This window comes from Tachysurus fulvidraco, chromosome 7 (assembly GCF_022655615.1).
Source record: "Tachysurus fulvidraco isolate hzauxx_2018 chromosome 7, HZAU_PFXX_2.0, whole genome shotgun sequence".
Classification (NCBI taxonomy): Eukaryota; Metazoa; Chordata; class Actinopteri; order Siluriformes; family Bagridae; genus Tachysurus; species Tachysurus fulvidraco.
In genome coordinates, this window is record NC_062524.1 from 18,757,052 (window position 1) to 18,784,621 (window position 27,570).

The 27,570-nt window shown below is 37.8% G+C and overlaps 1 protein-coding gene across 3 annotated transcripts; it reads right to left on the bottom strand.

The window, feature by feature from the left end:
* Nucleotides 1-5,976: 5,976 nt before the first annotated feature.
* ldb2b (LIM domain binding 2b) lies at nt 5,977-26,288 on the bottom strand. Of its 3 annotated transcripts, none has more exons than XM_027174299.2 (10): nt 25,678-26,288; nt 21,785-21,887; nt 20,580-20,752; nt 14,003-14,125; nt 11,614-11,697; nt 11,322-11,445; nt 10,736-10,789; nt 8,965-9,089; nt 8,533-8,588; nt 5,977-6,348 (listed from the first exon to the last, which is right to left on the bottom strand). In XM_027174299.2, the coding sequence occupies exons 1-10, from the start codon at nt 25,807-25,809 to the stop codon at nt 6,342-6,344; spliced, it is 981 nt and encodes a 326-aa protein (XP_027030100.1). In that variant the 5' UTR covers nt 25,810-26,288; the 3' UTR covers nt 5,977-6,341. The 3 variants fall into 3 exon arrangements, with proteins under 3 accessions (XP_027030100.1, XP_027030099.1, XP_027030101.1); XM_027174298.2 differs by lacking the exon at nt 8,533-8,588 and having other exon boundaries at nt 25,678-25,956; nt 26,129-26,286; XM_027174300.2 differs by having other exon boundaries at nt 6,214-6,348; nt 8,529-8,588; nt 25,678-26,287.
* Nucleotides 26,289-27,570: the final 1,282 nt, after the last annotated feature.

Genomic DNA, 27,570 nt, shown 5'->3' on the forward strand with positions numbered 1-27,570 from the left:
ACATTACACTTCAGTTTCCACAGTAACTCCAACAGTGGGCTGGTTAAATGCCACAAATGCCAAGTGTTATCATAATCAAAGAAACAGTCTGGAATTCCAAAAAAATAAACTGACAGACGTTCAATTTATGTGGATTTGTTTCCGCGTAACATACGGCTTACAATCCTGCTAGTGAGCAAATCTGACAATGAACCAAACAATCACACAAATTTTAATTCTCTACTAGCTAGAGATAACTCTGGGTTTATGACGTTAGTGTATAACGTCTTAATAATGTTTAATTGTAGAAATTCATTGATAAGTTTACTAAATTTTTCACCTACACAATTTTATTATTTTGTAAATAGTTTAAAAGACATGAGCTGAAATAAACCAGATATTATCCGTATCCATAATCAGAGCTAATATCAGTTACTATTATAGGTGTGAATTAATTCTTTAAAAATAATTAGAAACATTTGTTGAGCTGGGAATCTCTCATTGCTGAGCGTGAGAAAGTTTAGTTTTACTTTCATTATAACTTATGGTGAGAATAAGTGGGTTTTGAACCATCAAATTTTCATAGACAGGTTCTCTTGTACTGGCTTCTTATCTAAAAACATAATTTTTCTCCCCACAGGCACTTAATCTGGAATAATCAAAACGTGAGATACAAAAATAACTCAATATTTTACAATAATGGGGTTAAAAATAATATATTGCTTATTTCACAACTGCTAAATGATAAAGGTTATTTACTTACATATTCTGAGATTCTTAAAATTGTAATATCCCACTTTCTCCATGAGAATATGTAATTGTATCTGATGCAGTTCCTGCAGGTTATACACCTAATTATCCAACAAACCAATTTATATAAAAATTTAAAAATTATATATCAGATTCTTGTACATTCTGCAATATAAATACAGAATCTGCTCCTTTTATTGTATGGGTACTAGGTTTTTTGTTTGGTTTTTTTTTTTGATTGATGTCGAAACATGTTTTTGAAGCACTATGTGATACAAAAATGAGCATACAGAAAAAAGTTGTTATATTATTTATGAGGAAATATTTTTCCATTTTAATCTGGAAATGAAAATTTATTTGGAAACTTTAAAAGGACTCACAAGCAAAAAACTATGGACTTTTACAAAGCTGCTAATTTAATTCCTCTTTTCTAAATTAATTGTATTGCTTGATACACCTTATTTATAGTTTCCTTTTTATTTCCTTTTATGTTATGTTTATGTTTTAAGTTTTGAATATTAGCTCATTGCATTTTGTTATCTGTTATCATTTGTTATTGAAACAATAATAAAAAAGAATAAATAAAAATTAAAAAGAAAGTGTTTTTTGTACCTTTTTAGCCTTTCCGTTTGATGGAGCATTTTTGCGTTTGTCCACTAGAGGGCATGCTAACGCCAGCAAGCTAGATCTCAAGAAATCAGTAAAAATCCATCCATCCATCCATCCATCCATCCATCCATCCATCCATCAATCCATCTATATACAAAATGGGAACTACATTACATCTGTCTGTGGTGAGAGGAATAATAATAAAGACTATCTATCTATCTATCTATCTATCTATCTATCTATCTATCTATCTATCTATCTATCTATCTATCTATCTATCTATCTATCTATCTGAATTGATACTGTAATGTAGTCATTATGAGTCAGTTAAATACCTACCTGACGTCATCATCTTCAGGTCACGTGACCTGTTCATCACAAGGGGAGATGCTATGAGCTGCTTTATTGTGTTTCACTTTGGTGAAATAATCTTCCACTTCTACTCTGAACATCACACTTTCTTTTCATACATTATCTAGAATAAGGGTTCTTCATGTAATTCTCTAGCACTCCAGCACTTGCACAAACCAGCATAAGATCCTTCAAATGATTCCAATCATTTAACCTTCATCTGGTTGTGCTTTCCCAATGAGTAAGAGTTTGCTAAATGACTAGATGTGAATGTAAAGGAACAGTTACAGCGCTTGATTGCAAAAGTTAGCATGCCCTAATTTAAAATGAAATGTATTTCAACAAACAAGTGTTAGTTTTCACAGATGCTTCTTCATTATCTCAAGTTACAACCAAAGACCAACAGTGTATCTTAAGATATGAATAATGAAGAAAAGCTTGCATTGTACAATTATCCCTCGCATGAATATATCATAAATAACTGGAATTTAGACAGAGAGAAATAAGTTGAAATCTAGTTCCCCTTGTTACTAATTCATATACATCATACTTCCCTAACTTTGTAATAGCTAACACAATGGACTATTCAGACGTTTGCCCTTCCTGTGACCTTCAGCTCCTTTGGACGCAACATCTAGTCAGACAGCCTGAAAATGTAATGCATTCACTATACATTATGAAAGAAAGAAAGAAAGAAAGAAAGAAAGAAAGAAAGAAAGAAAGAAAGAAAGAAAGAAATTCAGGCAGATTTAATGAATCATATTCTGCTCATGTTGATTTAAACCATTTTGGTCAAATTATAATTCTATTTCAGTCCCCCGAACTGCCAGGGGCAGCGACAATCACCTGGATATGTGTGTGTGTATGTGTGTGTGTGTGTGTGTGTGTGTGTGTGTGTGTGTGTGTGTGTGTGTGTGTGCAGGGATTTCAGCCTTATATCAAAGCTGTGATGTTTCATATGATGCTATTATGTTTGCAATAAATACTGCTGTGGTACAGGCACCGTTCCATTCTTCTCCTTATTCATGAAGAAGAAGAAGACTTTATTTGCTCCATATACATTACAGCAGAGTGGAATACTTTTATTTACATATCCCTGCTTAGGCGGATGGGTTCAGCCATGGTACAGCAGGTTAGAGCCCTTGCTCAAGTGCCAAACAATGGCAATTTGTAAGTGCTGTGGTTTGAACCCCAAACATTCTGCAACCATTTGAATAACCACATATGGACACCTTCACATAGCAGGATGACTGTGGTTAAAGTTACAGGACCTCTGCCATCTCATGGGGAGTGTATTTGTTTCCTACATCACAAGCACTTTGCTACTGATATGCTACAGATATCCATGATGCTCAATAGATTTGAGTTGGCTGCTATTCGCTCATGTTGCTAGACTTATTAACATCACACATTGCACTATTTGCGGGTATGACCTACAACATACAACCTAAGCGGTTGCACCAAATTAGTGGGCCTGTCTTTTTCTGACAATTGTTCTCAATTAAGTTCTAAACAACCTGCGACAAGTCTAGAATAAGTCCAGGTTTAATTTGACTTTCTAGGAAAATTAATGTCTTGGCAGACATGGCTGAACTGAAAGCAACAATTTCAACAATCGCCATTGGAAATTAGAACATTGCTCCATCTTTAGCCCAATTTAGCCCAGTCAGTGTTGCCGGACACGTGTCAATCAATCCAGTGAATTCTGCCCCGATTTCCTGAAGCTGATGTAGATTTCAGGAGGCTGAACTTGTTCTTAAAGTAGAGATTCTTTCATTACACACACTGGAAAGTGTGGTGCCACTAAGGGTTCAGCTCATTCCTCTGGAGAGAGATTTGGCACATGGAGTTAGGTCACCTGTGCTTGTTGCTTTAGTCTTGTGTTCCCTAGTGTGGATGATGTTTAATAAATTATACAGTATGTACCCCATATGCTGAACTCACACTACCGCATTGCCTAAAATATGAACTTTTCTCCAGGGACTGTTAGACAGTGACAAATCCCTGTATACGCTACAGTTGGGTGTGGGCTACCATGTCAGCATAGCGCAGCACTGTGGAGATCATCTCTCTGAGGATAAACCTTTCTGAAAGGGGCATGGCAGCTCCACTAGAAGAGATTATGCATCCCCTTTATTCTGGAGTTCCTCGAAGCCCCTGTTTACAAAACTATGCAAGATGCTGACAGAAAAGTGCTCTCTTTGAAAACTTAATTACTTTAGCAAAAAAAAAAACTAAGAGAACTTAAAAACCCTGTTAAAAAGCTGTCCTAGCAATGCATTGGTGGGTTTGTGTCTGAACCTGGGATGGTAAGCCTACAGAATGGTTCTTGTACATCTTCTGATCCTCAGACCTACTGTTCATCTGTCACAAAGGAAACACACAGGATCTCCTTGTCTAAGCAAAGACTAGTCCTCTGGGTGGTAGATCAAGGTCATCATGCTGGATGGATGCTGGCACCTAGTGTGACATGGCCCAAGAATCATCTCCCTACATGTGGGGATTACTTATCATACTGCTCCAGGAAGCCTGCTCTGCTGCTACCTTGGTGTCACTGGGTTTTACAAAAGTAACATAATCTTCCTCTGTAGCATGAGTGAGTTATATTTGTACACCTTGTATGCCATTTCTAGTGCCTCCCACCAACCTTGAAGCTCACTGGTTAGGATGTCAGACTACAGATCAGACGATCAAGTGTTTCAACCCCACCACTGCCAAGATGCCACCCCTGTGTCCTTGAGCAAGGCGCTTAACCCCTTAACTGCACAGTTGTATAAAATAATAGGATGTAGGTAAGTCGCTCTGGATAAAAGAATCTGCTAAATTCTATAAATGTAACCCCAGCAAATAAGATTAGTGAACTGTCTTGCTTTACTTTCACATTTATTGTTTTAGCAGATGTTTTAATCAAACAGTCGAGTGGAGAATTTGTAAATATTCATACCCGAAAAATAAGACAAGACAAGAGTTCTCTGGCATTAGTTATCAAAACAAGGAACCGAGGCTTTCACATACATTACACACATACATATGTATATATATATATATATATATATATATATATGGGGTCAGAGCACAGGGTGACCCATGATATAGCACTCCTAGTCTTTTCATGAACAGTGAGGGTAAAGAGCCTTGCTCAAGGGTCCAATAGTGGTACAGTGGCAATGCTGGGGCATGAACCCTGATCTTCTGAATAACAACCCCGAACCTTAACCAATTGAGCCACCATTGTGCTGCCCCTCCACTCTCCTACCACTCCAGCGGGCAGCCCCTCCAGTTACAGCCCCTCCAGCCACCAGTGCTACTTCATCACAGCTGTAGCAAGTCATTATTTGAGTTACCATAACCTTCCTGTCTGTGTAAACTAATGTGGTCATCCACCTCTGACCAATCTCTTTCATCAACATGACATTTCTGCCTACAGAATGACGCACACAAAAGGTGTTTATTTTTTTGCACCATTTTTTTGCAAACTAAAGATTGTAGCTGGAGATTGAATTTCTGAAATACTCAAACCATCCTGTCTGCCCATGAGATCCCATTTATTCCCCCCATTCTAATGTTTGATATGAACATTAACTTAAGCTTTTGACCTCCACATGCATGATTTTGTCCATTCTGCTGCTGCCATATAATTGGCTGATTGAATAATTGAATGATGGAGCATGGGAACAGATGTTTCTGAAAAAATGGTCAGTGAGAGTATATCAACCTTTGGGCATTGAATAATACTTATCCACACAGTTTTCTTCAGGTAATTGAAAATGTTTTATTTAATTTGTCACAAATTTAAAGAATATTAAATAAGCAACTAAGGCCGTAGCCTGTTATCATAACCAAACACAATTTATTGATGCAAATAGTTGAAAAGCATACAGAAAATACACACTTAACGGTAAATACACATACCTGCAGGTATTTTACATTATGCATTAAACGATTAAGTAATAAAGGGGGGAAAAAATCTGCGGTCGCAGATTCGGCAGCAGTAAAAAACATCACAACACTCACAAAGTAGACAGTTTAAAGTCAAATTTGGAAAACCGAAACAAATGTTACAGAACAGCTGAATCATTACTGAAGGGCTTAAAAATTCTGGTATTAAAGTTGTTAATAGCGCAGTTTATTTATAAAGCTTTCTTATGAAATGGGGAGGTATGGTTCATGATTAGCATCTTCTTACATTGATTCCTGTGTGTTGATGGAGACTGAGGAAAAAATGCTATTAAAGCCACTGGAATAGTCTTTTTACAAACCAGATGACATCATTTGTCATATAGGTCATATCTGTCTTTCTCTCGCTCACACACACACACACACACACACACACACACACACACACACACACACACACACACACACACACACACACACACACACACACTTCATCCCCAAAACGAGCACGCTCTCACACCCCTTGCTCAATCCTTTCCTGTAACGCTCCCGTTACTCCGGCCGCTGCATCGCCACGGTGGTGGGCTCGCCGTCCCGGTTGCTGTTGCTGAGTGCCTGCGAGTTGGTGTAGTCATGGCGACCGTCGTCCCGGAGACCGCCAGCAGGGTCGTACTGATCGTTCTCCAGCCTGGTGATCAGACGCTCGTCCACGTCTCCCAACTCGGCTCCCATCAGAGAGGGCTCCCCCACCACCATCACATCCTACACACAGAGACAGGCATACACACACACAGAAAGAAAAAGAGAGAAAGAAATGGACATTTGTTGAACATCCTGACAGAGAAACTGAAATAATTTTCTATACTGTACTTACATAAAAGTGTGTGGGCACACTGAGATTACAGGAGCAGTCATTACATTGTATGTGTGTGTGGTGAGTGATAAATAAATCCCTTTACTCTCAGTTTGGGATGTGTGTAAAATACCATATTATACATTAGACATTATATTTGTACAGTAACCAGTAAAGATACATGACATTGAATTGAATTTAATGAGAGAAGGGAGGGGTGTGTGTGTGTGTGTGTGTGTGTGTGTGTGTGTGTGTGTGTGTGTGTGTGTGTGTGTGTGTGTGTGTGTGTGTGTGTGTGTGTGTGTGTGTGTGTGTGTGAGAGAGAGAGAGAGAGTATAGCAAGAGGAAGGGAGACACAAAAATATAGATATGAGGGAACAAAGAAGGCAGAGAAAAATGTAGAAAGTTGTGATTAAGAGAAAGTTTGATAAATATCTAGACAACGAAAAATGCTACAAAATACATCATCCTCAACTCAGGCCTTTGAGTCTGTTACGTGATTCAGGCAGAACAAATCAATCACATGCAACTCATGTCCATTTCAATCATCGGTATAGAGATGTGAGTATTTTCAACAAATCCTCTGAATATAAGAAACTACAGCATAAATATTCAGGGAATATTATAATGTGGTTATGTGGCCTTTTTACACGTAATACAGTATACAGATCTTATAGGACAATATTCAGTGTGTGCACTAAAGTTGAGAAATGATTTAAAAAAAAATTATTTGCACTGCAATATTATCATAGCATGTCAGATTATCATAATTAGATAAACAAATTTTAGCCATGTGTTTAATCATGTATCATGTAATGCTTAGGTTTTCTTTCCACTTACCCTCCTGGTTTTAAAAAAAAAGCTTCCAATGCACAGTCAAGTATACGCCATACCCCTTGTTCGGTGATTTATTGGATATTACACCTTAGGCTATAACGTAATGGCATTCCAGAGCCTATAGGTACAATATATGAAGAAAACCACTTACAGCATTTTCAGAATCTACTGAAAATAAATGCTGTATTTTTAAAGCCTAGGTTAAATTGTCAGGAATTTATTCAGACCTCTTGTCCTAAACCAAGGATTCGACCCAAGCAACTAAACTAAACTTGCTTATTCATAAATACTGCAAACATTTTAATAGTATCTAAAGAATGAATTTCGTTCCGACGTCCTTTTCCCTTCTCTTACATACAGCCGTTTTAGGAGTGCTCCGAATCTTCAACTATTTTAAAGAACCCTTGAAAAATGCCCTTTTTTTCCTCCTAGCAGTGTGCGGTGTGTATTTCTGTGTGCCTCTGTGTTCTTTGTGTAGAAATGTATTTCCATATGCGTATATCAGAATAGATGTAAAATGTCATTTCAAATTATTTTATTTGATAAATGGACAAATATAGCAGAATACAGAATAATGTAATAATGTATCTTGGTATGGTCATTCCAATAATGCTGCTCTGAATTAAATTAGTAGTGAGTGAGGGTGAGTGAGTGAGTGAGTGAGTGAGCGAGAGAGTGAGAGAGAGAGAGAGAGAGAGAGAGAGAGAGAGAGAGAGAGAGAGAGAGAGAGAGAGGAGGGGGTAAAGGAGGGGGTGGACGAAAGAAAGAGAGAGAGAATGCTACAGTGGGGGAGGGAGATGCAGAGAGATAGAGTGGGATAGACAAAAAGAAAGACAGGTAGAGGCAGGGGGTGGGAGACAGGGAACGAAGAGAGAAAGAGAGAGAGAGAGAGAGAGAGAGAGAGAGAGAGAGAGAGAGAGAGGAAGGGAAACCAAGATTCAAAAGACAGTATTTAATATGAATGTGAGCAAAACTTGTACCATTTATGTCGCATGCCAGACAAGTGAATAAGCAATGTAGATTTAAAGTTTGATTCTGAAGGATGAGAATCGACAAACAAATAGGTTCATGCATACACACGCACGCACACACCCGCATCCTTGTCTACAGACGCTATCTCTTTGCTCCTTTAATTGGCCCATTCAGACAAAGCATACCTCCAACATGTTCGCCAATTAAGCTTTTTCGCATAGCTAATTAGATCGTTAAGGTAGCACATGCTGTGCGATAGCCATCTGCACATGTCACTCACCTACCTAAGCTCCGCCTCCAGCCACCCGCCACCCCTCGATTCGCCGGCGACGCGTTTGGGCTGGGGACCAGAGACGGACAGCACTAATTATCAACAAATCAATTATGACTAATTGCTATTAATTACAAACACATCAGTTAAACGGGTTAAATAAAAAACATTGTCAGGTGCTAGCAAGAACAACTCAAATCAAAGAATCAAATCAGTGTTTCATGAAATCACTTGCATAGTTATTTAATAGGAAAATAGCAAAGCAATCGTTATCAAGTAGGCTACACTGTCTAGAAAACAGCTTATCCTCATTTCTTAAAACACATTCACACAGACACACAAACACACATACACACAGATTATTCAGTCTTGCTAACATGTTGTTATGAGTAGTTTGCTTCACTGTATCACTATGTGTGTGTTTTGTACATGTATATGGACACACCTGCGTGGGCAAACTGAAGCTGTTGGCTGGGCTGCGTTTCTTACTGTTTCCTGCGGTGCTATTGGATGCGCTGCCAGCAGAGTTTCGCCTTCTTCTTCTCTTCGCTGTTGGTTTGGCTGTTTCAGCTGCCAGTCAACAAAGACAAAGGTGTAAGGCATAAACACACACCATGATATACACTCAGCACTGCATGGTGAAAGGCAAGATGAATGTCATAATATCAAAAGAGACACGTTTTACAATGTTATACTACATGCTTAGAGAAATTGCTAGAATGTTTATCTGCTCTCTAGGTACTATTTTTGTAGCATGTGTATGGTTACAGCTGACAAAAATTTTGAAACGACTTTCCTGTTCTGAGAAACCTATGGTAGCCTTGTGATAAAGGCCAAAAAGCAGTTGGGATGGCAGTTTACTGTATAAATTTTAGAGACCGACAACTTTATCAGTCACAGGCACTATGGAAATGCTTTAGAGCAGGCAATGTGATTATGAGTTACCAGTGTATAATTGTGCAAGTCTAATTACGCATGAGTGCCATAAAATTGTCTGGAGCAATATCAAGGGGAACACTATACAAGAAAGAAAATATCCTAACCCCATTCCCTTGTATCCTTCTCCTTGTATCCTTCCCCCTGTATCCTTCTATTTTTTTTCTTTTTTACCTGTATCCTTCCCCTTGTATCCTTCCCCTTGAATCATTCCCCTTGTATCCTTCTCCCTGTACCCTTCCCCTTAAATCCTTCCCCTTGTATCCTTCTTCCTGTATCATTCCCCTTGTATCCTTCTCCTTGTTTCATACCCCTGTATCCTTCCCCTTGTAGCCTTCTTTCTGTATAATTCCCCTCCCTTGTATCCTTCTCCCAGTATCCTACCACTGTATCCTTCCCCTTGAATCCTTCCCCTTGTATCCTTCTCCCTGTGTCCTTCCCCTTGTATCCTTCTCCCTGTATCCTTCTCCCTGTATCCTACCCCTGTATCTGTCCCCCTGTATACTTCCCCTTGTATACTTCCCATTGTATCCTTCTCCCTGTGTCCTTCCCCTTACATCCTTCTCCCTGTATCCTACCCCTGTATTCTTCCACCTGTATCCTTCTCCTTGTATCCTAATCCTTGTATCCTTCTCCCTGTATCCTACCCCTGTATCATTCCCCCTGTATACTTTCCCAGTATCCTTTCCCTTGAATCCTACTTCTGTGTCCTTCCCCCTTGTATCCTTCTCCCTGTATCCTTCCCCTTGTATCCTTCTCCCTGTATCCTTCCCCTTGTATCCTTCTCCCTGTATCCTACCCCTTGTATCTTTCACCTTGTATCCTTCCTCCCTGTATCCTTCCCCTTGTAACCTTCCCCCTGTATCCTACCCCCTATATCCTACCCCTGTATCCTACCCCTGTACTACCATGTTACCCCACATTTAATAGCTGTTATTTTAAATTATTAACAAGTTTAACAATTTAACATTTTTTCCCCAAAGTATTCTTAATACAAGTGAATTCTTCAACATTTCTTCAACATATTTTCTTGTAATTGGACAATGTATATGGATGGGTGGATGATAGATTGGCAGATGGATATGGAGAATAGATGAATGGATGGATGGACAAATTAGTTGGATGGAATCTATGGATAGACGATTGATTGTCTGATGGATATGGAGTATACATGGATGGATGGATCGATGGATAGATGGACTCTTTGGGTGGATGGATGGATGGATGGATGGATGTACTGATTAGATGACTAGATGACAGGCTGGATGGATGTTACTTACATTTTTTGGAACTTGACTGAAAAATTTCTGTCTTAAAGTTGGGTGCAGGTCCGACTGAAATAACAAAAAATTCTGTCAGTTCTGAACTCTTGCCATCACAAACAACCCAAAAAAAAAAAGCTTTCAGTCCTAATAACACCAGATACACATGCAAAACTGTCACGCGCCGAGAAAAAGTGAACATGCTGAGTATTATTTTCTTTTTCTTGCCTTTTATTCAGAAGAAAGTGGGAGAGTGTTTAAAAAGCAGCAAAATAGCACAGAAATAATGATCCCACGGTCACAAGGCTCATTAATTAGGCAGGACGTGTTATTGCAGAATTTCACAATACCCCTGACAATCTGTACTCTGGACTTTGAAGTGTTAATCATGATTGTGAAACATGTTTACGGTGAATGAAACCATAAATTTCATGATCTTATTTACCTCTGTTAGAAGAAAGTAAAAGAAATAAAGGCCTGCGGGGGAAAAGGGTAAAGAAACAATGGATCTTTTTGTTATTATTCCCTACAGAGAGATGGGCGGAGCATGGAAAAGAGTTTGGGCAAAAAAAAGTGAGGGAGAGAGTATGAGCGAGAATGATACCTGGTGGTGTTGTCATCCTTTGCCACTGGTGAAAGAGGCAGGTCTTCAGGCAATCTCTGGGACTCAAGCCGTATGTTTTGTGCCTTGACATCAGCTCCTGCATTGGCTCAAGAATCATACACAGCTACACAAACACACACACACACACACACACACACACGTTAGTAGTTTATAGCACTGTACACTTTTTGTATGTGTTCATGATTTTTGTCTGCACATGTGTGTGCAATGCATGACAGATCTTTGTGTGTGTGTGTGTGTGTGTGTGTGTGTGTGTGTGTGTGTGTCTTACTCTGAGGTAGTTCAGTGTGAGATTGGTTAGTCCCACTCTGCTGATGTTTTTGGACAGTTGCTCCAGAGCTCCAGGGTCTTGTGCCTTTGCAAGAAACACACACACGCACACACACGCACGCACACACACACACACACACACACACACACACACACACACACACACACACACACACACACACACACACACACTCCTTTTATTCTGTTTGCTATTCTCTCGCCACTCCGGCCCGATACGTCTCTAATTCATTAATAGAGATGTTGCTATGGCAACAGCCCAACAGCACCACTAGAAGGCTTCACCTCGATTGATAAAAATAACACAGAGGAATTTTGTCATACAGCAAGCTCCAGAATCGACATTATATCGTTCTGGTTTCTTGAAAACTTGCATAAAATAAACCGTCCTTTTCATGGTCCATGTGTGGTGAAGGAATGAACCTTAATTCCTGACTTGTACTTTTAGATCTCGTTGTCTTCAAATACGTCAAATATATGCCTTCAGGGCTGCAACATCCAATCAATGAAATCGATAAAATTCATCTAACTAACTAAAATGTATTTGTATAACATTTTAAACAATGGAAAGCAGCTTTATAGGAATAAACAAATTCAGGATATTAAATAAATGATGTATTTTAAATGTAATCTATCCATCATCATTATTATTATTATTATTATTATTATTATTATTATTATTGTTATTATTAGACTCCAGGTATTGAGTTGTCCTATCTGATCTGATAGCTTAGCTATTTCATGTTTAGATCTAACTTCCTGCCATATATTCCGCTACTTTGGCCAAAAAGTCAGTACTTCCTATTAGCAACTTGGGTTATTGCAACTTGGGTTACTCATCTCTAGAAGTGTGTGCATCATGCAAAGTTGAGGAATAATGTATCGCTCCTTAACATACGTATAAATATATTTTTATTAATTGTTAATAAGTGTGTTAGGTCATCAAGTCTCTATCCAGCCAATGCAATCTGTGAGTCAGCCGTAAAGCTTTGAACACACAAACACATACACACACACACTCACGCACGGCAAGCAAAATTAAGTTAGTATCAGCGTCTCTGTTTTGCCAGACAGGCAGCGGATATTTATTTTGCCTTTGAATTGGTTCGGTCAGAACTAAACCACTTAGGACCTGAAATACAGTGAGCCTTAATGTACAGCTGTGAGGAAGCAGTGAAATATAGTAATATATAGAACAGCATCATCCTCTGATAAGTTAAGTAAGCGCTTAACATTTTCACGCTTTGATAAAATGTCAGTCATTCATTGATCTAGTAGCCTGTTATCTCATAACGATTAGTTAATAGTGTTGTAGTAGGATTAGTTCACTGTTATAATATAGATTTCCTTTAATGACTGGAAATATCAAAGACACACAGGACTTTCTGTAGTGTTTCATAAGTATTTCTGTTTGTTTTTTTATAATCAATATAAAATCAGTATATTCATAGAAAAGTTCCAAAAAAAACAAAAATGTTTTTTTTGCACAAATGTTTGCATATTCAAAGTAAATGCTGCTATCAAATAAATTTCTGCTCTCTGATATGCTCCAAGGACTTGTTCATGAACATATACAATTCGAGGCGTTCTCTTAAACCACTAAAATTCTGTGTAAGGAGTCCTGACTCATTTTAGATCAGACTTCTGATTTATTTTGATTTAATTCAATCAGTTTATTCTGATTAAAAAAATTTGACTCTGGCTCTTAGTGAGCCAGTTTTTTATGTTTGGGTGAGTTTGTGCTAAACCACCTGACTGAACAAATGTTCTTAACATGCACAAAAGTCATTCAGGATGTCCATGTAGCAGATCACACTTTCCCAGCTCTGGTCTTGGAGTATCACCTGTACCACACACATTTGAGTGTTTTTTCCCCCTAGCTGTAACACATCTAATACAACAAAGCAGCTATTTCTTAGCCCTATGAGGTGGATGTGTCAGAGCAGGAATAACACTACAATGTGAAGGACAGGAGGAAATCCAGGCACACTGCTGGGAACCTGTGTACTAGACGGTCATAAAAAAAACAAAAACAATCTCTACTAGTACTAAAAATTCAGAATGAATTTTGGATGTAATGGTTTGATTTAAAACTTGTTACTCATACAAAACAATGCCTAACTCATGTAGGGAATAAAATATCTGACTTATAAGCAAGTCTGATTTCAGATCTGAAAATCAGATTAGTATGAGTAATATGAACTAAGAACGTACGGTAAGAAGTCTCGGTTTTATGAACAACGCAAATATAGAATATCGGTATAAAAATCAGACAAGGATTCAAAAGATTTGATCGGGAAAGCGATTCATTTGATTCAGTGGAAATGAAGAAAAGTGGATCGAGCCAAAACATGTTCATTTATTCGACTCACATGAACGGCGAGCATGCTGCGAGGAATGAGCTCGTTGTAGTGTGAGATAGTGAAGTGCCACGTCTTGATTCTCATGAGGTCATCGAAGGTGAACACCAAAATCAGACGGCCCTCTGTGCACACCTGGGGAACAAACGCAGAGAAGGTGACAGACATTACACATGCAACATATGCAGTGAAACAGATGACTATGACTGCGCTTAGCAAACTTTGAATCAAAACAGACTGCAGAAGTGTTTATATAAGAAATGTGACTTTCAGAAAAATCCAGTTTATTAAGAAAACTTAAAATAAAAGAGATTATTTTGAAAAAAGAAGGCATCTTAACATGTAAAAATGTCTTAAATCTAGTCAAATTTATCACTATTTATTATAAGATTACAATAAATATCTAAGATCTTTAACCGTATTTCTAAGCATATTTTATTATTTCTAAGCTTTACATTTTTGTTCTACTGGCAGATTATTTATTTAAGAAAAAAAGAGATTATTTTGCTAATTGTAAGCATTAATTTATACAAAGAAAAAATTTTATTTTGCTAATTTTTATTTTTGTTAATTTATAAGAAGAAAATAAGCTTAAAAAAGTCAAATCTACCTAGAAAAAAGCTTAATTGTATGACATTTGGTTTATTGTGTTCATAAGAAATATAAGATAAAATTGATTTAGAGTTATGATTATTAGTATTTGCAAAGACACCATTTTTTTACAGTAAGGAAACAATTTTATACATATAATTTGAATTCTATATAAATTACAGGAATATTAAGAATTAAAATTTTAAGAAACTGAATAACATTTTATATGAAGCACTTAAGGACTTGAAAGATAGCAATACAAATACAATCAAAAATTAAGATAAACAAACTAAAGTCCAAAAAGTTATGGCACCCTAGAGAAGAAGAGTTTACTTGTGTGGATCTACAGTAGCTGATGCGCTGTGGTGGACGAGCTGATTTACTACACACTGTGTGTACTGAGTTGCCTTTCATAGAGTATTGTTGGTGTCACATTTAAATCAGCTGTGAAGTGTGTGTGCTTGTTCATTTGTAGGTTGTTTATCAAAATTGAGGTGCAGGAATACTAAAAAAATGTCGTCGTCGTCCCCCCCCTTTTTATAAAACATTAGCACACAACTCGATAAAATGTATCTAATGCGCTTTTCAGCACCTCACAGGAGCTGATGGTGAAAATCGTACTATTAAGTGCTGGATGTTCAGGATATGCATCATATAGTCCTTCATCTTAGGCAGAGGAAAAAACAAAGAAAGAGAAATGCATGAGTGTTAGAGAACGATTGAGAGAGAGAGAGTGAGTGTGTGTGTGTGTGTGTGTGTGTGTGTGTGTGTGTGTGTGTGTGTGTGTGTGTGTGTGTGTGTGTGTGTGTGCGCACGCAGGAAAAATAAAGAAAAAAATCTATACTTTCTAATATAAATTCAGTTCTAAATTAGGCGTCATGTCCTCCAGTTTATCTGTACTTTTTTAATGGATGAATGGTATCTTAATGGACAAATTCCACTAACTAAGTGAAATCTACGATGTCTTACTGACTTTAAACCGTCTCTGTTGTTTATCTCATTCATAGAGCCAGCGCTGAAAATCCAGGGAAAATGATTTACTCATTAAACTGGCAATTTCATAGGAGAAATTTCTCTATTTGGAACTCTGAACCCCAACATTCTGTTGCCGGAGGAACGGTGGGTAACTGAGAGGTTGGCATGGCAACAGGCGGGATGTAATCCCAGCAGACGCACTCTAATCAATGCCTCCACACACACACAGACACACACACACACACACACACACACACACACACACACACACACACACATAAGTATTTGGGCTAGTTAGCTGAAATCTAAGTTTTTTATTTGTGTTTTTTTTTTTTTTTTAAATCAATATCTAATTCACCAAATGGCAATTTACTTAAGAGCGAAGTTGGATCTTTTTTGCATTAGCATATAGTGATATATGTGAATATTATACGTTACATACTGGAGGAAAAAAGAAAATGTAAAAATATATACCAGGGGAATTCAAATATGTGTTTTAGAAACTTCTTTAATACAGATTTTCTTTCTGTAAACTCCATTATAATTTTTTTTTGTTTAAAAAAACATAATTACCTTCAAATAAACAGCCTTTGTAATCAAATAAAACATGTATTTGCCTATTTATATTAGTTAGTCATTTCAAGTTTTCAATTAACAGTAAAGATTCTCTTGCTAAAAAAACACACAGTTGCTAAATAGCCATTCTTTTTTTCATCCAGCTCTTTCTGCATAAAGCACCACCAAACCTGAACGCTTGCCAAAGGTCTTGCAACTTTCTACATGACTACTTTACAACTGATTAGTAACTGAACTGTGGAATTGTGGGTGATTCCACTACTGGCGTGCCATTTAGCCTTCGCAAAATTTAAAGGAAAAAATCAACACTGAATCTCAAAAATCACGCATTTAGCCATTAAAAAAAGGAAAGTGTCAAGCAATTGGATCTTTAGCTTTCTTTTTGCTGACAATTGATACATGCTGATCTTACATAGAGAATTAGCGTAGAATTAGCAAAGTTAGCTTGCATGCATGCTACTGCCATGAGTTATACTTTTAATGTGACCTCATCAGTCAATTTTACAATATAAGCGAGAATCAAACAATTCACGATTTGATTTTGTTCCTTTGATTGTCTGGAAATTTGCATGATGGAACTTCCTATTGAACATACAGCTGACTTGCGAAATATTCTGGATATTTCATACTGCCGAATGTGTTGAGGTATAAATAAGTTGGGAACTGAAATGTTCATTTTTCAACACAAAAGGCAAAAGCACTCAGACATTAATGCAAACATAATTTAAAGTGTTTTATTCTAAAGTATAGATTGGAGGTAAAATGTATCTCTACCAGTTCAGGAGACTTGCTGTTTTTCTAAGAACAGATTTTTGGTATTGATTTCAAATAAACTGAACCGCAATTTGTTATAAAAGACACTTTACCTATTTTAATTTGAAACTTTCCACATATATTAAAGTAAATATATGAAGGAAGGGGAATAATTGTTCCACTAACTGTTAAAAATACACATCACGTTTGTTTTTGTTTAATGCCATTTGATACTTTTCTAGTAGGGTCTCGAAATTTCTAAATCCCATTAGCCTAATTTTTTTGACGAACAATGTTGTGCTAGTACTAAAGTACTAGCTAGTATTTGTAAACAAAACACAAAACTGACCAGCACAAACAGTTGAAGTGATAAATAGACAGCAGAGCCAAAATGGTAGACAACCACTATTTAGAAACAGGCATGAAGATAAAGTGTTACGTTTCTGAGGAAATCTGATATATACACACTGCCTGTTAGGTTATGTAGCTTTATTAGTCAATTTAGCTTGTCTTCCCAAACACTGTATGATCAAAGCCTGTTTTACACAAGAAATCAGTGACTGAATTAGTTCAACTTCAGAATAATGTTTTCCATTTTTAGGCTTGAGAAAGCCCAGAGTTGCAGTAGCTACAAGGCTAACACTCTTACAGTGCCACCGTGTTTACCTCAGTACACTGTTTACCTAAGAACAATGTTAACCCCAGTACACTGTTTATCTCAGAACACTATTTACCTGAGTACAATCTTTACCTCAGTGCACTGTTTACCTGAGTACAATGTTTACCTGAGTACACTGTTTACCTCAGTACACTGTTTACCTTGTGTAAAACCTTGGGGTTTTATTCGATTCAAATCTATCTTTTGGCCCTCACATTTCTTCTCTTGTTAAAAACTCTTTTTTCCATCTTCGTAATATTGCTCGTCTCCAATCTTCTCTCACCATAGCTGATACGGAAACCTTAATTCATGCACTAATCACTTCACGTCTGGACTATTGCAATGCCTTATTTCTTGGTCTTCCAAAAAACTTATCGCAAGATTACAGTATGTTCAAAACTCAGCAGCACGAGTTCTCACCTCCACTAGGCGCTCTGCTCACATTACTCCACTGATTCATGACCTTCACTGGCTACCTGTAGCATCATGTATACACTTTAAGGTATTGCTTCTAACGTTTAAAGCATTAAATGGTCTTGCTCCCCAATATCTGTCTGACCTACTTTCCCCTTACCGCCCTGTCCGGTCCCTTAGATCAGCTGAACTTGGTTCTAAATCTTGGTTCTAAAGAAATCCCTCCTTTCCGTCTGTCTACTGTTGGTGGAAGGTCATTTAGTATAAATGCTCCTCAATTATGGAATTTTCTGCCTCCTACACTACGAAACATCACATCTGTGGGTGCATTTAAGTCCCAGTTAAAAACATATCTATTTAACAAGCATTTCGGATAATGCAATTATATGTATTATGTGTTGTGTATATGTAAGTGTCTGAATGTACTGTATTTGTGAAATGTAAAGCGACCTTGAGCTATGGAAAGGCACTATATAAATAAAACTTCTTCTTCTTCTTCTTCTTCTTCTTCTACCTTAGTACACTATTTACATAAGTACACTCTTTACCTGAGTACGCTGTTTACTTGAGTACACTGTTTACCTCAGTACACCATTTACATCAGTACACTGTTTACCTCAGTACACCATTTACATCAGGACACACTTTACCTCAGTACAATGTTTACCACAGTACACTGTTTACCTCAGTACACTGTTTACATCAGTACACTGTTTACCTCAGTACACACTTTACCTCAGTACATTTACATCAGTACACCGTTTACATCAGGACACACTTTACCTCAGTACAATGTTTACCTCAGTACACTGTTTACCTCAGTACACTGTTTACATCAGTACACTCTTTACCTCAGTACATTTACATCAGTACACCGTTTACATCAGGACACACTTTACCTCAGTACAACGTTTACCTCAGTACACTGTTTACATCAGTACACAGTTTACCTCAGTTTTACCCACCTTCAGTACTGGAGAATATTTCATATATATTTACCTATATTTACATAAATTTGAACTGTGGTGTTTTTTAATCAGACAAAAACCACAACAATCTCATAGTTGCAAAAATTCAGCATGCCTGAAATTCTTTGAATGTATATAACTTAAATCTTAAGGTTAGCATTGCATTTTCTTTCATGTTCACTCCATTATGTGAAACTGAACAATAAATCAAGCACTTCAGCTTTGTTTTGTTTAAATTTTCATAAACTGGCATTTAATTTATCAACCAAAAGTAAATCCAATTTTATGATAAAATCAAGGAATAACAATGGGGTGTCGTTATTGGACAATTATTTTTAAGAAAAAATATTATTTAATCTACTCTATCTACACTCTCTTTAATAATTAAAGGACTTACAGTATTTTATACATTTACAGTATAACATGAGAAATTTTCTATAATTTCTCATGTTTCGCACCTCACACTACAGTGAAAGAAAAACAGCATAAAACGTCCTTGCTGTTACGAAGTGCCGACATCCCAGACTCCACCAGACAGCCTCACATATCAATGATTTCATCATTTGCCAATTTCCTAGTCACCAACCAGCTCATCCCTGATCGTACAGCTGGAAAGGGTGAAGGTTAACACGTGTTTCAGTCAGAGGAAAGCGCTGTCTGCCCTCTTCCGCATACATGAGCTCAGCAATCAGCTAACGCTTCTGTGATTGACAGCATGGCTAATTTTCTCCATAGACTAAGACTCAAAAAAGACAGGCGCTTCTGTAACCTTAGGTCCCTGTGAATGATTTTTTATTTTTGAAACAATATCAAAATAGGGTATGTCCGTTAGTACAAACCTTTGATATGAATTACGGCCAAGACGACCGTCAAAGCTGCTGTCATCGTAAAATTCAACCAAAACAACACCTTCTGACCAATCAGAATGAAAAATGTATTAGCACTGCTGTATAAGGTGAAATCAAAATTCAATCAAACACGAGAATCCGTTGTGTTACGTGTCATTTAACGTCATCCTCATAGAAGATTTTTATTATTGTGGATTCATTGCATTGCTTCACTCCTTTGACTTTACCTTTCCCTTGTTTAGCTTAGTTGGCCAATTATCCATCTCATTAATACAATGTTCTGTGATTAAACAACACTTATTAGACCTTTACACTAACATGAACTGATACCAATATATTTTAAGAGGTAAGGAATATAGAAACTGAAGGGAGCTTCTGTTGGTGTAGGGGTATATGTGTGTGAGAAAGAGATAGATAGATAGACAGAGAGAGAGAGAGAGAGAGAGAGAGAGAGAGAGAGAGAGAGAGAGAGAGAGAGAGAGAGAGAGAGAGCAAGAGGTGGGAAGGAGGGGGTGGTGGTAGAGGGAAAGGGGGAGCTATATTTTCCTTTTTTGTTTTGTGCAGCTCAGCCCTGAATTCACAATGAGGAGGAACACATTACTGCTCACACTGTGTGCGTTTGTGTGTGCATGTGTGTGTGAGGATGAGAGAGTGAAGGGTTTGTGTGTGAGCGAAAGAATATGTGAATATGTAAGTGAAAGAGGAAAGGTATATGTGCAAACGCATATAGGTGTGTACCGAGTTGCTGCTGATATTTGATGTGTTGATGTGTTGATGTGCAGCGCATGTGCTTTGGGCGTATGTACCTTTGTGAACGTGGGCTTGCCATGTTGTGTTATCATGGTGCACTGGTGGCAGTCTACAGTGATGGTTGAGCTGCTGAATGACTCTTTTGTGTGCTTGAGCTCGAAAAACAGCTCGTACACTCCCCCTTCGTACAGCGTGCTGAAGAAACGGGGGATCAGCGCCCGTCCGATCGCTAGGAAGAAGACGGAGAGCAAGAGAAGAGGAAAAAGAGAGAGGAAGAGTGCAGGGTTTAGGATTAGGGATGCCACTTGACACATTATCTTTAATCATAACAGAGCAGAATGGTGCAGACTTAGAAGAGAAATAAAAATGTACTATCAAAACAGTAAGAGAATAGAACTGAATAGACAAATTGCCTGAATTGACAAATTGCCTAAAAGTGAATAAGAATGGATTACGAAATGTATTTTAATTGATAAATATATGTTCAGGGGCAGCTACACTGGTAGTGAATAAGAAATACACAGTCTACAGAATAGAGCTGGAGCTTTAACTCCAACAGCCTGCACACACACGCACACACACACACACTACTTAGAGCTCTGCGGTTGTCAGTCATGCCGGGAGACGCATGTGAAGTCTGAAGCAGCATGTTTATTTAATCACCTCGTACCTGCCAATCAAGTCTTGCCCCGTACATTCGGAATGAGGATGGTAAAAGCGAAATGAAGTCCCCCTGCGTACACACACATACACACACACACACACCCCTCTATCTCTCCTCTATCTATCTATCTCTCCCCCTCAAATGCACTCTCTCCCTATCTCACTTGCTTTCCTCTCTCTTTTCTCTGTTTCTCACTTCTCCCTTCTCTCTCTCGCTTTCTCTCTCTCTCTCTCTCTCTCTCTCTCTCTCTCTCTCTCTCTCTCTCTCTCTCACTCTATCTCTCTTTCTCCTGCCGGAATTTGTGAATGACACTGTGCCTGAGGGATCGTGATGATGATGACAGTGTTGGTAAACATCTCTCTTGTTTGCAACACAACACCTTTTAAATCAGCCGATTTTGGAATCACAGCGCAGATTAAGCGACATCCGCAATTCACCTTAGGTTACTTTCGAGACGGAGAGAGCGCAGATAAACAGAGAGAAACTCAGACGTTTGTAAAATGTGCAGTGCGACGATCTGCCTCGACCAGGATGCATTTTCATATAGAGCATCCATACAGACCACTAGCTGAATTCTGCATTACACCTAATACTCACTGTATGTCTTTGGTCCATCCTCGAGACAGAAGGAAAGCGTTAACGTTGCGTCGTCCTCAAAGAATTCAGTGCAGAAAGCATCCCACCATAGTATATCACAATCCTGTGAAAAGAAACAGATTGATATAACAAACAACACGACCCTGATATTACCACAGCGACTACATGTTTCTTTCTTTACATACAAAAGTTACATCCTACGCATTACCAATGTAGCTTTGTGCTTCAGCCATGAAATATATCTACTGGCAAAAAGGCTGGATTTATATTGGAATAGCAATTTTTTTTCTTTAGATCTAAGAATAGACCTGTACGGTTGTATACAGTGATAAGAAAATTCGAAACAATTATTTCGAATAAGATAGGACATATTTATTTGTTATGGGATTTTAAATGCAAACACTTTTTTTAAGAGAGAAACTTCTCCTATTGATTTGGCTTAGAGTTCTAGAAGTGTCCTTCCCCAGCCATTTGAATACATTCAACACCACAGCAGCACTTTATACGAAGTCTGCATTTATAGACCCACAGTACGATATATATATATATATATATATATATATATATATATATATATATATATATATATATATATATATATAGTGATGTTAAGATTATACAGTTCTATTACTGTTCTACAGACATATCGGTCTATGTACGTTATATAAAAAGACGCAGACACAAAAAGCGAAAGTCATTAGTGGCGTAACTGAAGTTTGAAGCTAATGTGCAGTGTTTAAAGGACACCCCTGTAACTTTAAATCAGTTTTCAATCCATACCGACAACTTACTGGTGTGAACGGTTTATTCTAACACTGAATTAATTCCCACGTTTAAATATTAGTATTAGATGAATACATGGAGCCCATAAAAACAGTTGTGGTGATGAATTAACCCCGGTAGTGCTTACAGCATTGAATTAATACCCGCTGTGCATTAAAATGTTAAATAAACTCTCTGCATCAGATGAATAAATCCAGTTTTGAACAGATTACTTCTTGCTCTGTTATATAAATGAACATGGCAAAGCAACAGAAGAAGCTCTTCAATTCACTATTACATTGTTTAATTAATAACCTCATGGTGCTGAGATTTTTTTATTAAACTGACATAAAGTAACCTAAATTCTCAAATGAACAAACAATAACATCTAGCTAATGTTTTACACGCACGGTTAAAATTACACTGTGCTTTAATTACCACCTACAGCTGCCACCTGGAGTCCTGAGTCCTGTAGGTGTTTAATAACCAACCTCCTACATTATATAATAAGCATATACCTTGCCCTTATATAAATATGTGCACCCTTGAAAAAAATGACCACAAATGACTATAGAAATAAATACACACCTTATATCTAAGAAACAAAATGTTCTGCGAAAAATAGTATTTTCTCACCAAAATGTATCATCAAATTTAGTCACTTCAATTCTATTCTATTCTTTAACAATGGACTTTACAGAAAGGAAGTCAATTCTAAATTTATCGCTATATAAGCAAGTCAAACGCATATGGAAAAACTCCCAGAGATGATAAAGAAGTGCTAATTATTGGAGTAAAGTTTTAAAGTTTTAAAAATCGTATGATTTGGTTTCGAAATCAGCTGAAGAGAAGTTCAAAGCCTGTGTGTTGTTGAAACTGTGCAGGATTAGGGTCAGAGGATGAGAGCGATGTCACAATATTTGGTCGTTTACACCACCATCGGCGTTCTGAACGACAAAACAAGGCTACTGAGACGGAAAAGCGCCTGATAATAAAAAGCCACTGGGATATGAATCATTGATGTTTTGGGGGTTGTGTTTGTTGCTGAAGGCATCATGAAGTCTTGAGAGGATATTTTATTTGGATGTTGTATTCCAAACCTTGTTGCCTCTTACAGGAGGTTTGAACTTGGACAAAGACACAGCTTTCAACCAAAAAAACATGTCAAACATACATCCATATCAACACAAAAATGAGAAAGAATCTTTTTTTTTTTTACAGTGTGCTGAAATAAAAATGACAAATCCACATATTCACAAACCTAAGTATATACTGTAACAAGGTGTATATTGTTCTGCATGAAGGAAGAGACCTGGATCTCTCTCTCCCCCTCTCTACAAGTGTCTCCAACTTTTTTAAAGTATTATTAAAGTAATAATTATGATACTTCCCACTTAAAAAAAACAGTAAAGTCAGTTTTAACATTAAGTATAGAACTACACTATATCTGTTATAGTTATATTATATTTTCACTTTATTGCACGTTAGGTTTTTTATTTATCTATTTATCTATTTATTTATCTATCTATTTATTTATTTATTTATTTATTTATTTATTTATTTATTTATTTATTACTCTTTCTTCATTTTAACAAAAAGTGCCATTAATTCTGTACAACTTTGAATTAAGATTTAAATGAAACCTACTGTGTTGAAACAATATTCTCCTACTTTAAAAAAAATTCATACTGTTTCAAGGATTGGAGTTTTGAATAAACACTTAAAGTCTTAAAATGAGTGAGAATTAACACTTCCTGTGCTGAATTATTACGTGTTTAATAAACACTCTAGAATGAGAGATGAATCAAAACAGAGATCACTGAATTAAATCTCAGAGCACAGTGTAGAATTGGCTGTTATTGTGCTGAATTATCCCCTGTGATGATTGGTAATCACGATGAATTAGCACCCGTGGTGCTGAAACAAGTACTGAGCAAACATCTACGGTGCTCAGTTGATAAACACCGTTTAACAGTGAGCACTGCAGTGTTTGGGTAAAAGCTACATTATTGAAATAAAATGCCAACAGTGTTAAATTATTACACAATACATTGGTATATTAACACCTCTGGTACTCAAAACACCTAAAATAAAGCAGTGTTGATACAATGCACATGTAGTGTTCAATGAACACAGTGTTCAAGTCCCCTAATCACAATTTCCAATCTTAAATTAAGTAATCAAATGTTCAGTAGATCCCTGCAGTGCAGAATTAACCATAGCAGGTCCATAGTGGTAATGAATTAACACTTAGTTTTGAAAAAAAACCTACAATTTTAAAATATATAGTAAAATCTATAGGAAATAAAATATTGCGATGAAATCGAACACATAATAACAAAGCGACACATTTCCAATGATACATTCACTCATGGTGTTAAGTACATACTTAGCCTTAAGTACTACATGACAGTGTTTAAAAACCTCCTGTAATACTATGTTAGTTATAATATAAACCAAACAAAACACTCATATAACGAATTGAGTGAGTGAACATAAAAAGAGGCTGGTTTAATACACAGGTTACAGTGTTGATGTTGTATAAATCATATCATGCCAAAATGAACACAGTGTTCAGTGAACTTTCAGTGTTAAGTAAAGGTGAACAGTGAATCTTAACTGTCACGCTGTCGAATGAACTCCTGCGGTGCTCAGGAAAAAAAAGCGCAATTCATAAAGTATTACATTAACACTGCATTGTGCTCAGACGCACAGCGGTGCATTAACACCGTCAGCAGTTGCAGAATCTACTGTCTGAATTGTCTTGAACTAAATAAAATAGAACTAAAGAAAGATTTGCTGTAATACATCAATATGAGTCTGGTGTGTCACGTTAGCTCTTACAGCACTGTGTTAATTCTGAATGCAGAATGAGCACAAAGTGGCATTTTAAATAAGACCTACAGTGTTGGATGAACTTTCAGTATGGAGTTAACAAATACAGTCCCAGATGAACTCATGCAGTGGTGGATTAACACCTGTGGTGCTGATTATATCTGATGGCGCACAGTGATGCACTCTATCAATGCTGGATAGTCGTATATTAAAATCTACAATTGTTAATATTAAAGCTGCTCTAGCACTGTGTGTGTTGAGTCCCGAGAACGGTCCCCGGTGCTCTGCATGCTCACCTCGCTCCGGCTCTGGAGCCGCTTGTTGAGTTCGTGGATGCGGTACTGCGGCTGCGCGGCGCTGGGTGCGTGCCTCCGGTAGAACGGGCCGAATGGCGAGGAGTAAAAAGGGTCGCGCGGCGCGCCGCTCATCGTCCCGGGTGCCGAGTCCGCGCGCGGGCCGCCGCCTCCATACACGCCGCACGTGGGATCGCGACGCTAGTAAACACACACATATACCACACACACACACACTTCACACACACCAACGAGCGCACGACTGTCCAATCACCGGGGCCGCTGTAAGAGAGGGCAGGACAGAGAGGAGAGGAGGAGTGGACTTTTTATACTTAAAATTCCTTTTTTTTTAACTTCAATTTTAAAAATGCCAAAGTTGTTAAATAGCAGTAAGATTTAATAGCACGAGAACGCGCGCATTCATATTACACGTGCACGTGCAATTGAGTTATACCCGGTTTAATTCGCGTAAATGATCAATGCTGTTGTTACAACGCAGGAGTTAACAAGCTGCATTATAAAATCTAAATTACTATTATTATTGACCTGAACCGAACCACAAGAAAAGCTGGAGGTGTATGGTGTGCTCAGTGTGTGTGTGTGTGTGTGTGTGTGTGTGTGTGTGTGTGTGTGTGCGCGCGCGTCACTGTTTTTCTCTCCGGTATTTTTCCATTTCTTATTCTTTTGAGTTTCCGAGGCATGCGCGCGCGCACACACACACACACACACACACACACACACACACACACACACACACACACACACACACTGGTGGGTTAGTGGCGTATTAATACAGATAAAAATGTTCTGCCTAGACATAACCACAACCGTAACCTCAGTAACTAATAGAAAATCCTTTGGCTCTATTTTTCTCCCAATAAAAGCTGCAGTAAAAAAAGCAGAATTTCATCAGAGGGACCAGCCAAATGTCCCCACAAGGTCAAAGTTGTTACATATTCCAATCACATGTGGAGACGTGCACACACACACACACACACGCAAATATTTTAGACATTTTTTAAGACACATACACACACACACACACACACACACACACACACAGAGAGAGAGAGAGAGAGAGAGAGAGAGAGAGAGAGAGAGAGAGAGAGAGAGAGAGAGAGAGAGAGACTACATCTGGATTATATTACTCTTGTTCAGGGGGAACCAGGGCCCCAAGAGTTCTCTTTTTCTTCCTTCTTTCTGTTTTTTCTCCCTTCCTTCTCTCTTTCTTTTTTCCCCATTGCAAAGAACAAGGAACTCCCTCTTGTTAGAAAACAACACTGGAAGTCAGTCACACACCCACACACTCCTCTCCCTGGTTTATTCAGTTTGCTTAATTAACAGCTTATTATAATGAAATACTATTAGAAAGTAACAGTGGGGAAGGAATTTTAGCTTCCACATATTGTGCAGGCTTTGTGTATAGTTTTGTTTGTTTGCTTTTTTTTCAAATCGGTATTTTGTGCTTATAACTAACACACACACACACACACACACACACACACACACACACACACACACACACACACACACACACACACACACATCTTTCTCTTTTTTACTTTCAAGCATTTCACACTCTCACACACAAATGTAAGCACACACACACACACACACACACACACACACACACACACACACACACACACACACACACACACACACACACACACACACACACACACACACACACACACACACACACACACACACACACACACACACACACACCTCCCCCTCTAGGTCAGTTAATAAGAGTGGTTGCTGGGCTCTTGTGAGTGAGTGGAGTGTCTCAGGGGGAAAAGGGAGAAGGGGGAGTGGAATTTTACCCATTCTACCCCTGTAAAGAGAAAAGGAGAGAGAAAATGAGGGATTGGAAATGCAGGGAGCGAGAGA

Bases quoted from the DNA above. Each gene is read 5' to 3' on its own strand.
- ldb2b (XM_027174298.2), bottom strand. From the start codon at position 25,809: ATGAGCGGCGCGCCGCGCGACCCTTTTTACTCCTCGCCATTCGGCCCG. The intron at 21,888-25,677 runs GTGAGCATGCAG...TTCTTTTCACAG, and splicing joins GGCTCCAGAGCCGGAGCGAG to GATTGTGATATACTATGGTG. The intron at 9,090-10,735 runs GTAAGTAACATC...GTTGACTGGCAG, and splicing joins TCAGTCAAGTTCCAAAAAAT to CTGAAACAGCCAAACCAACA.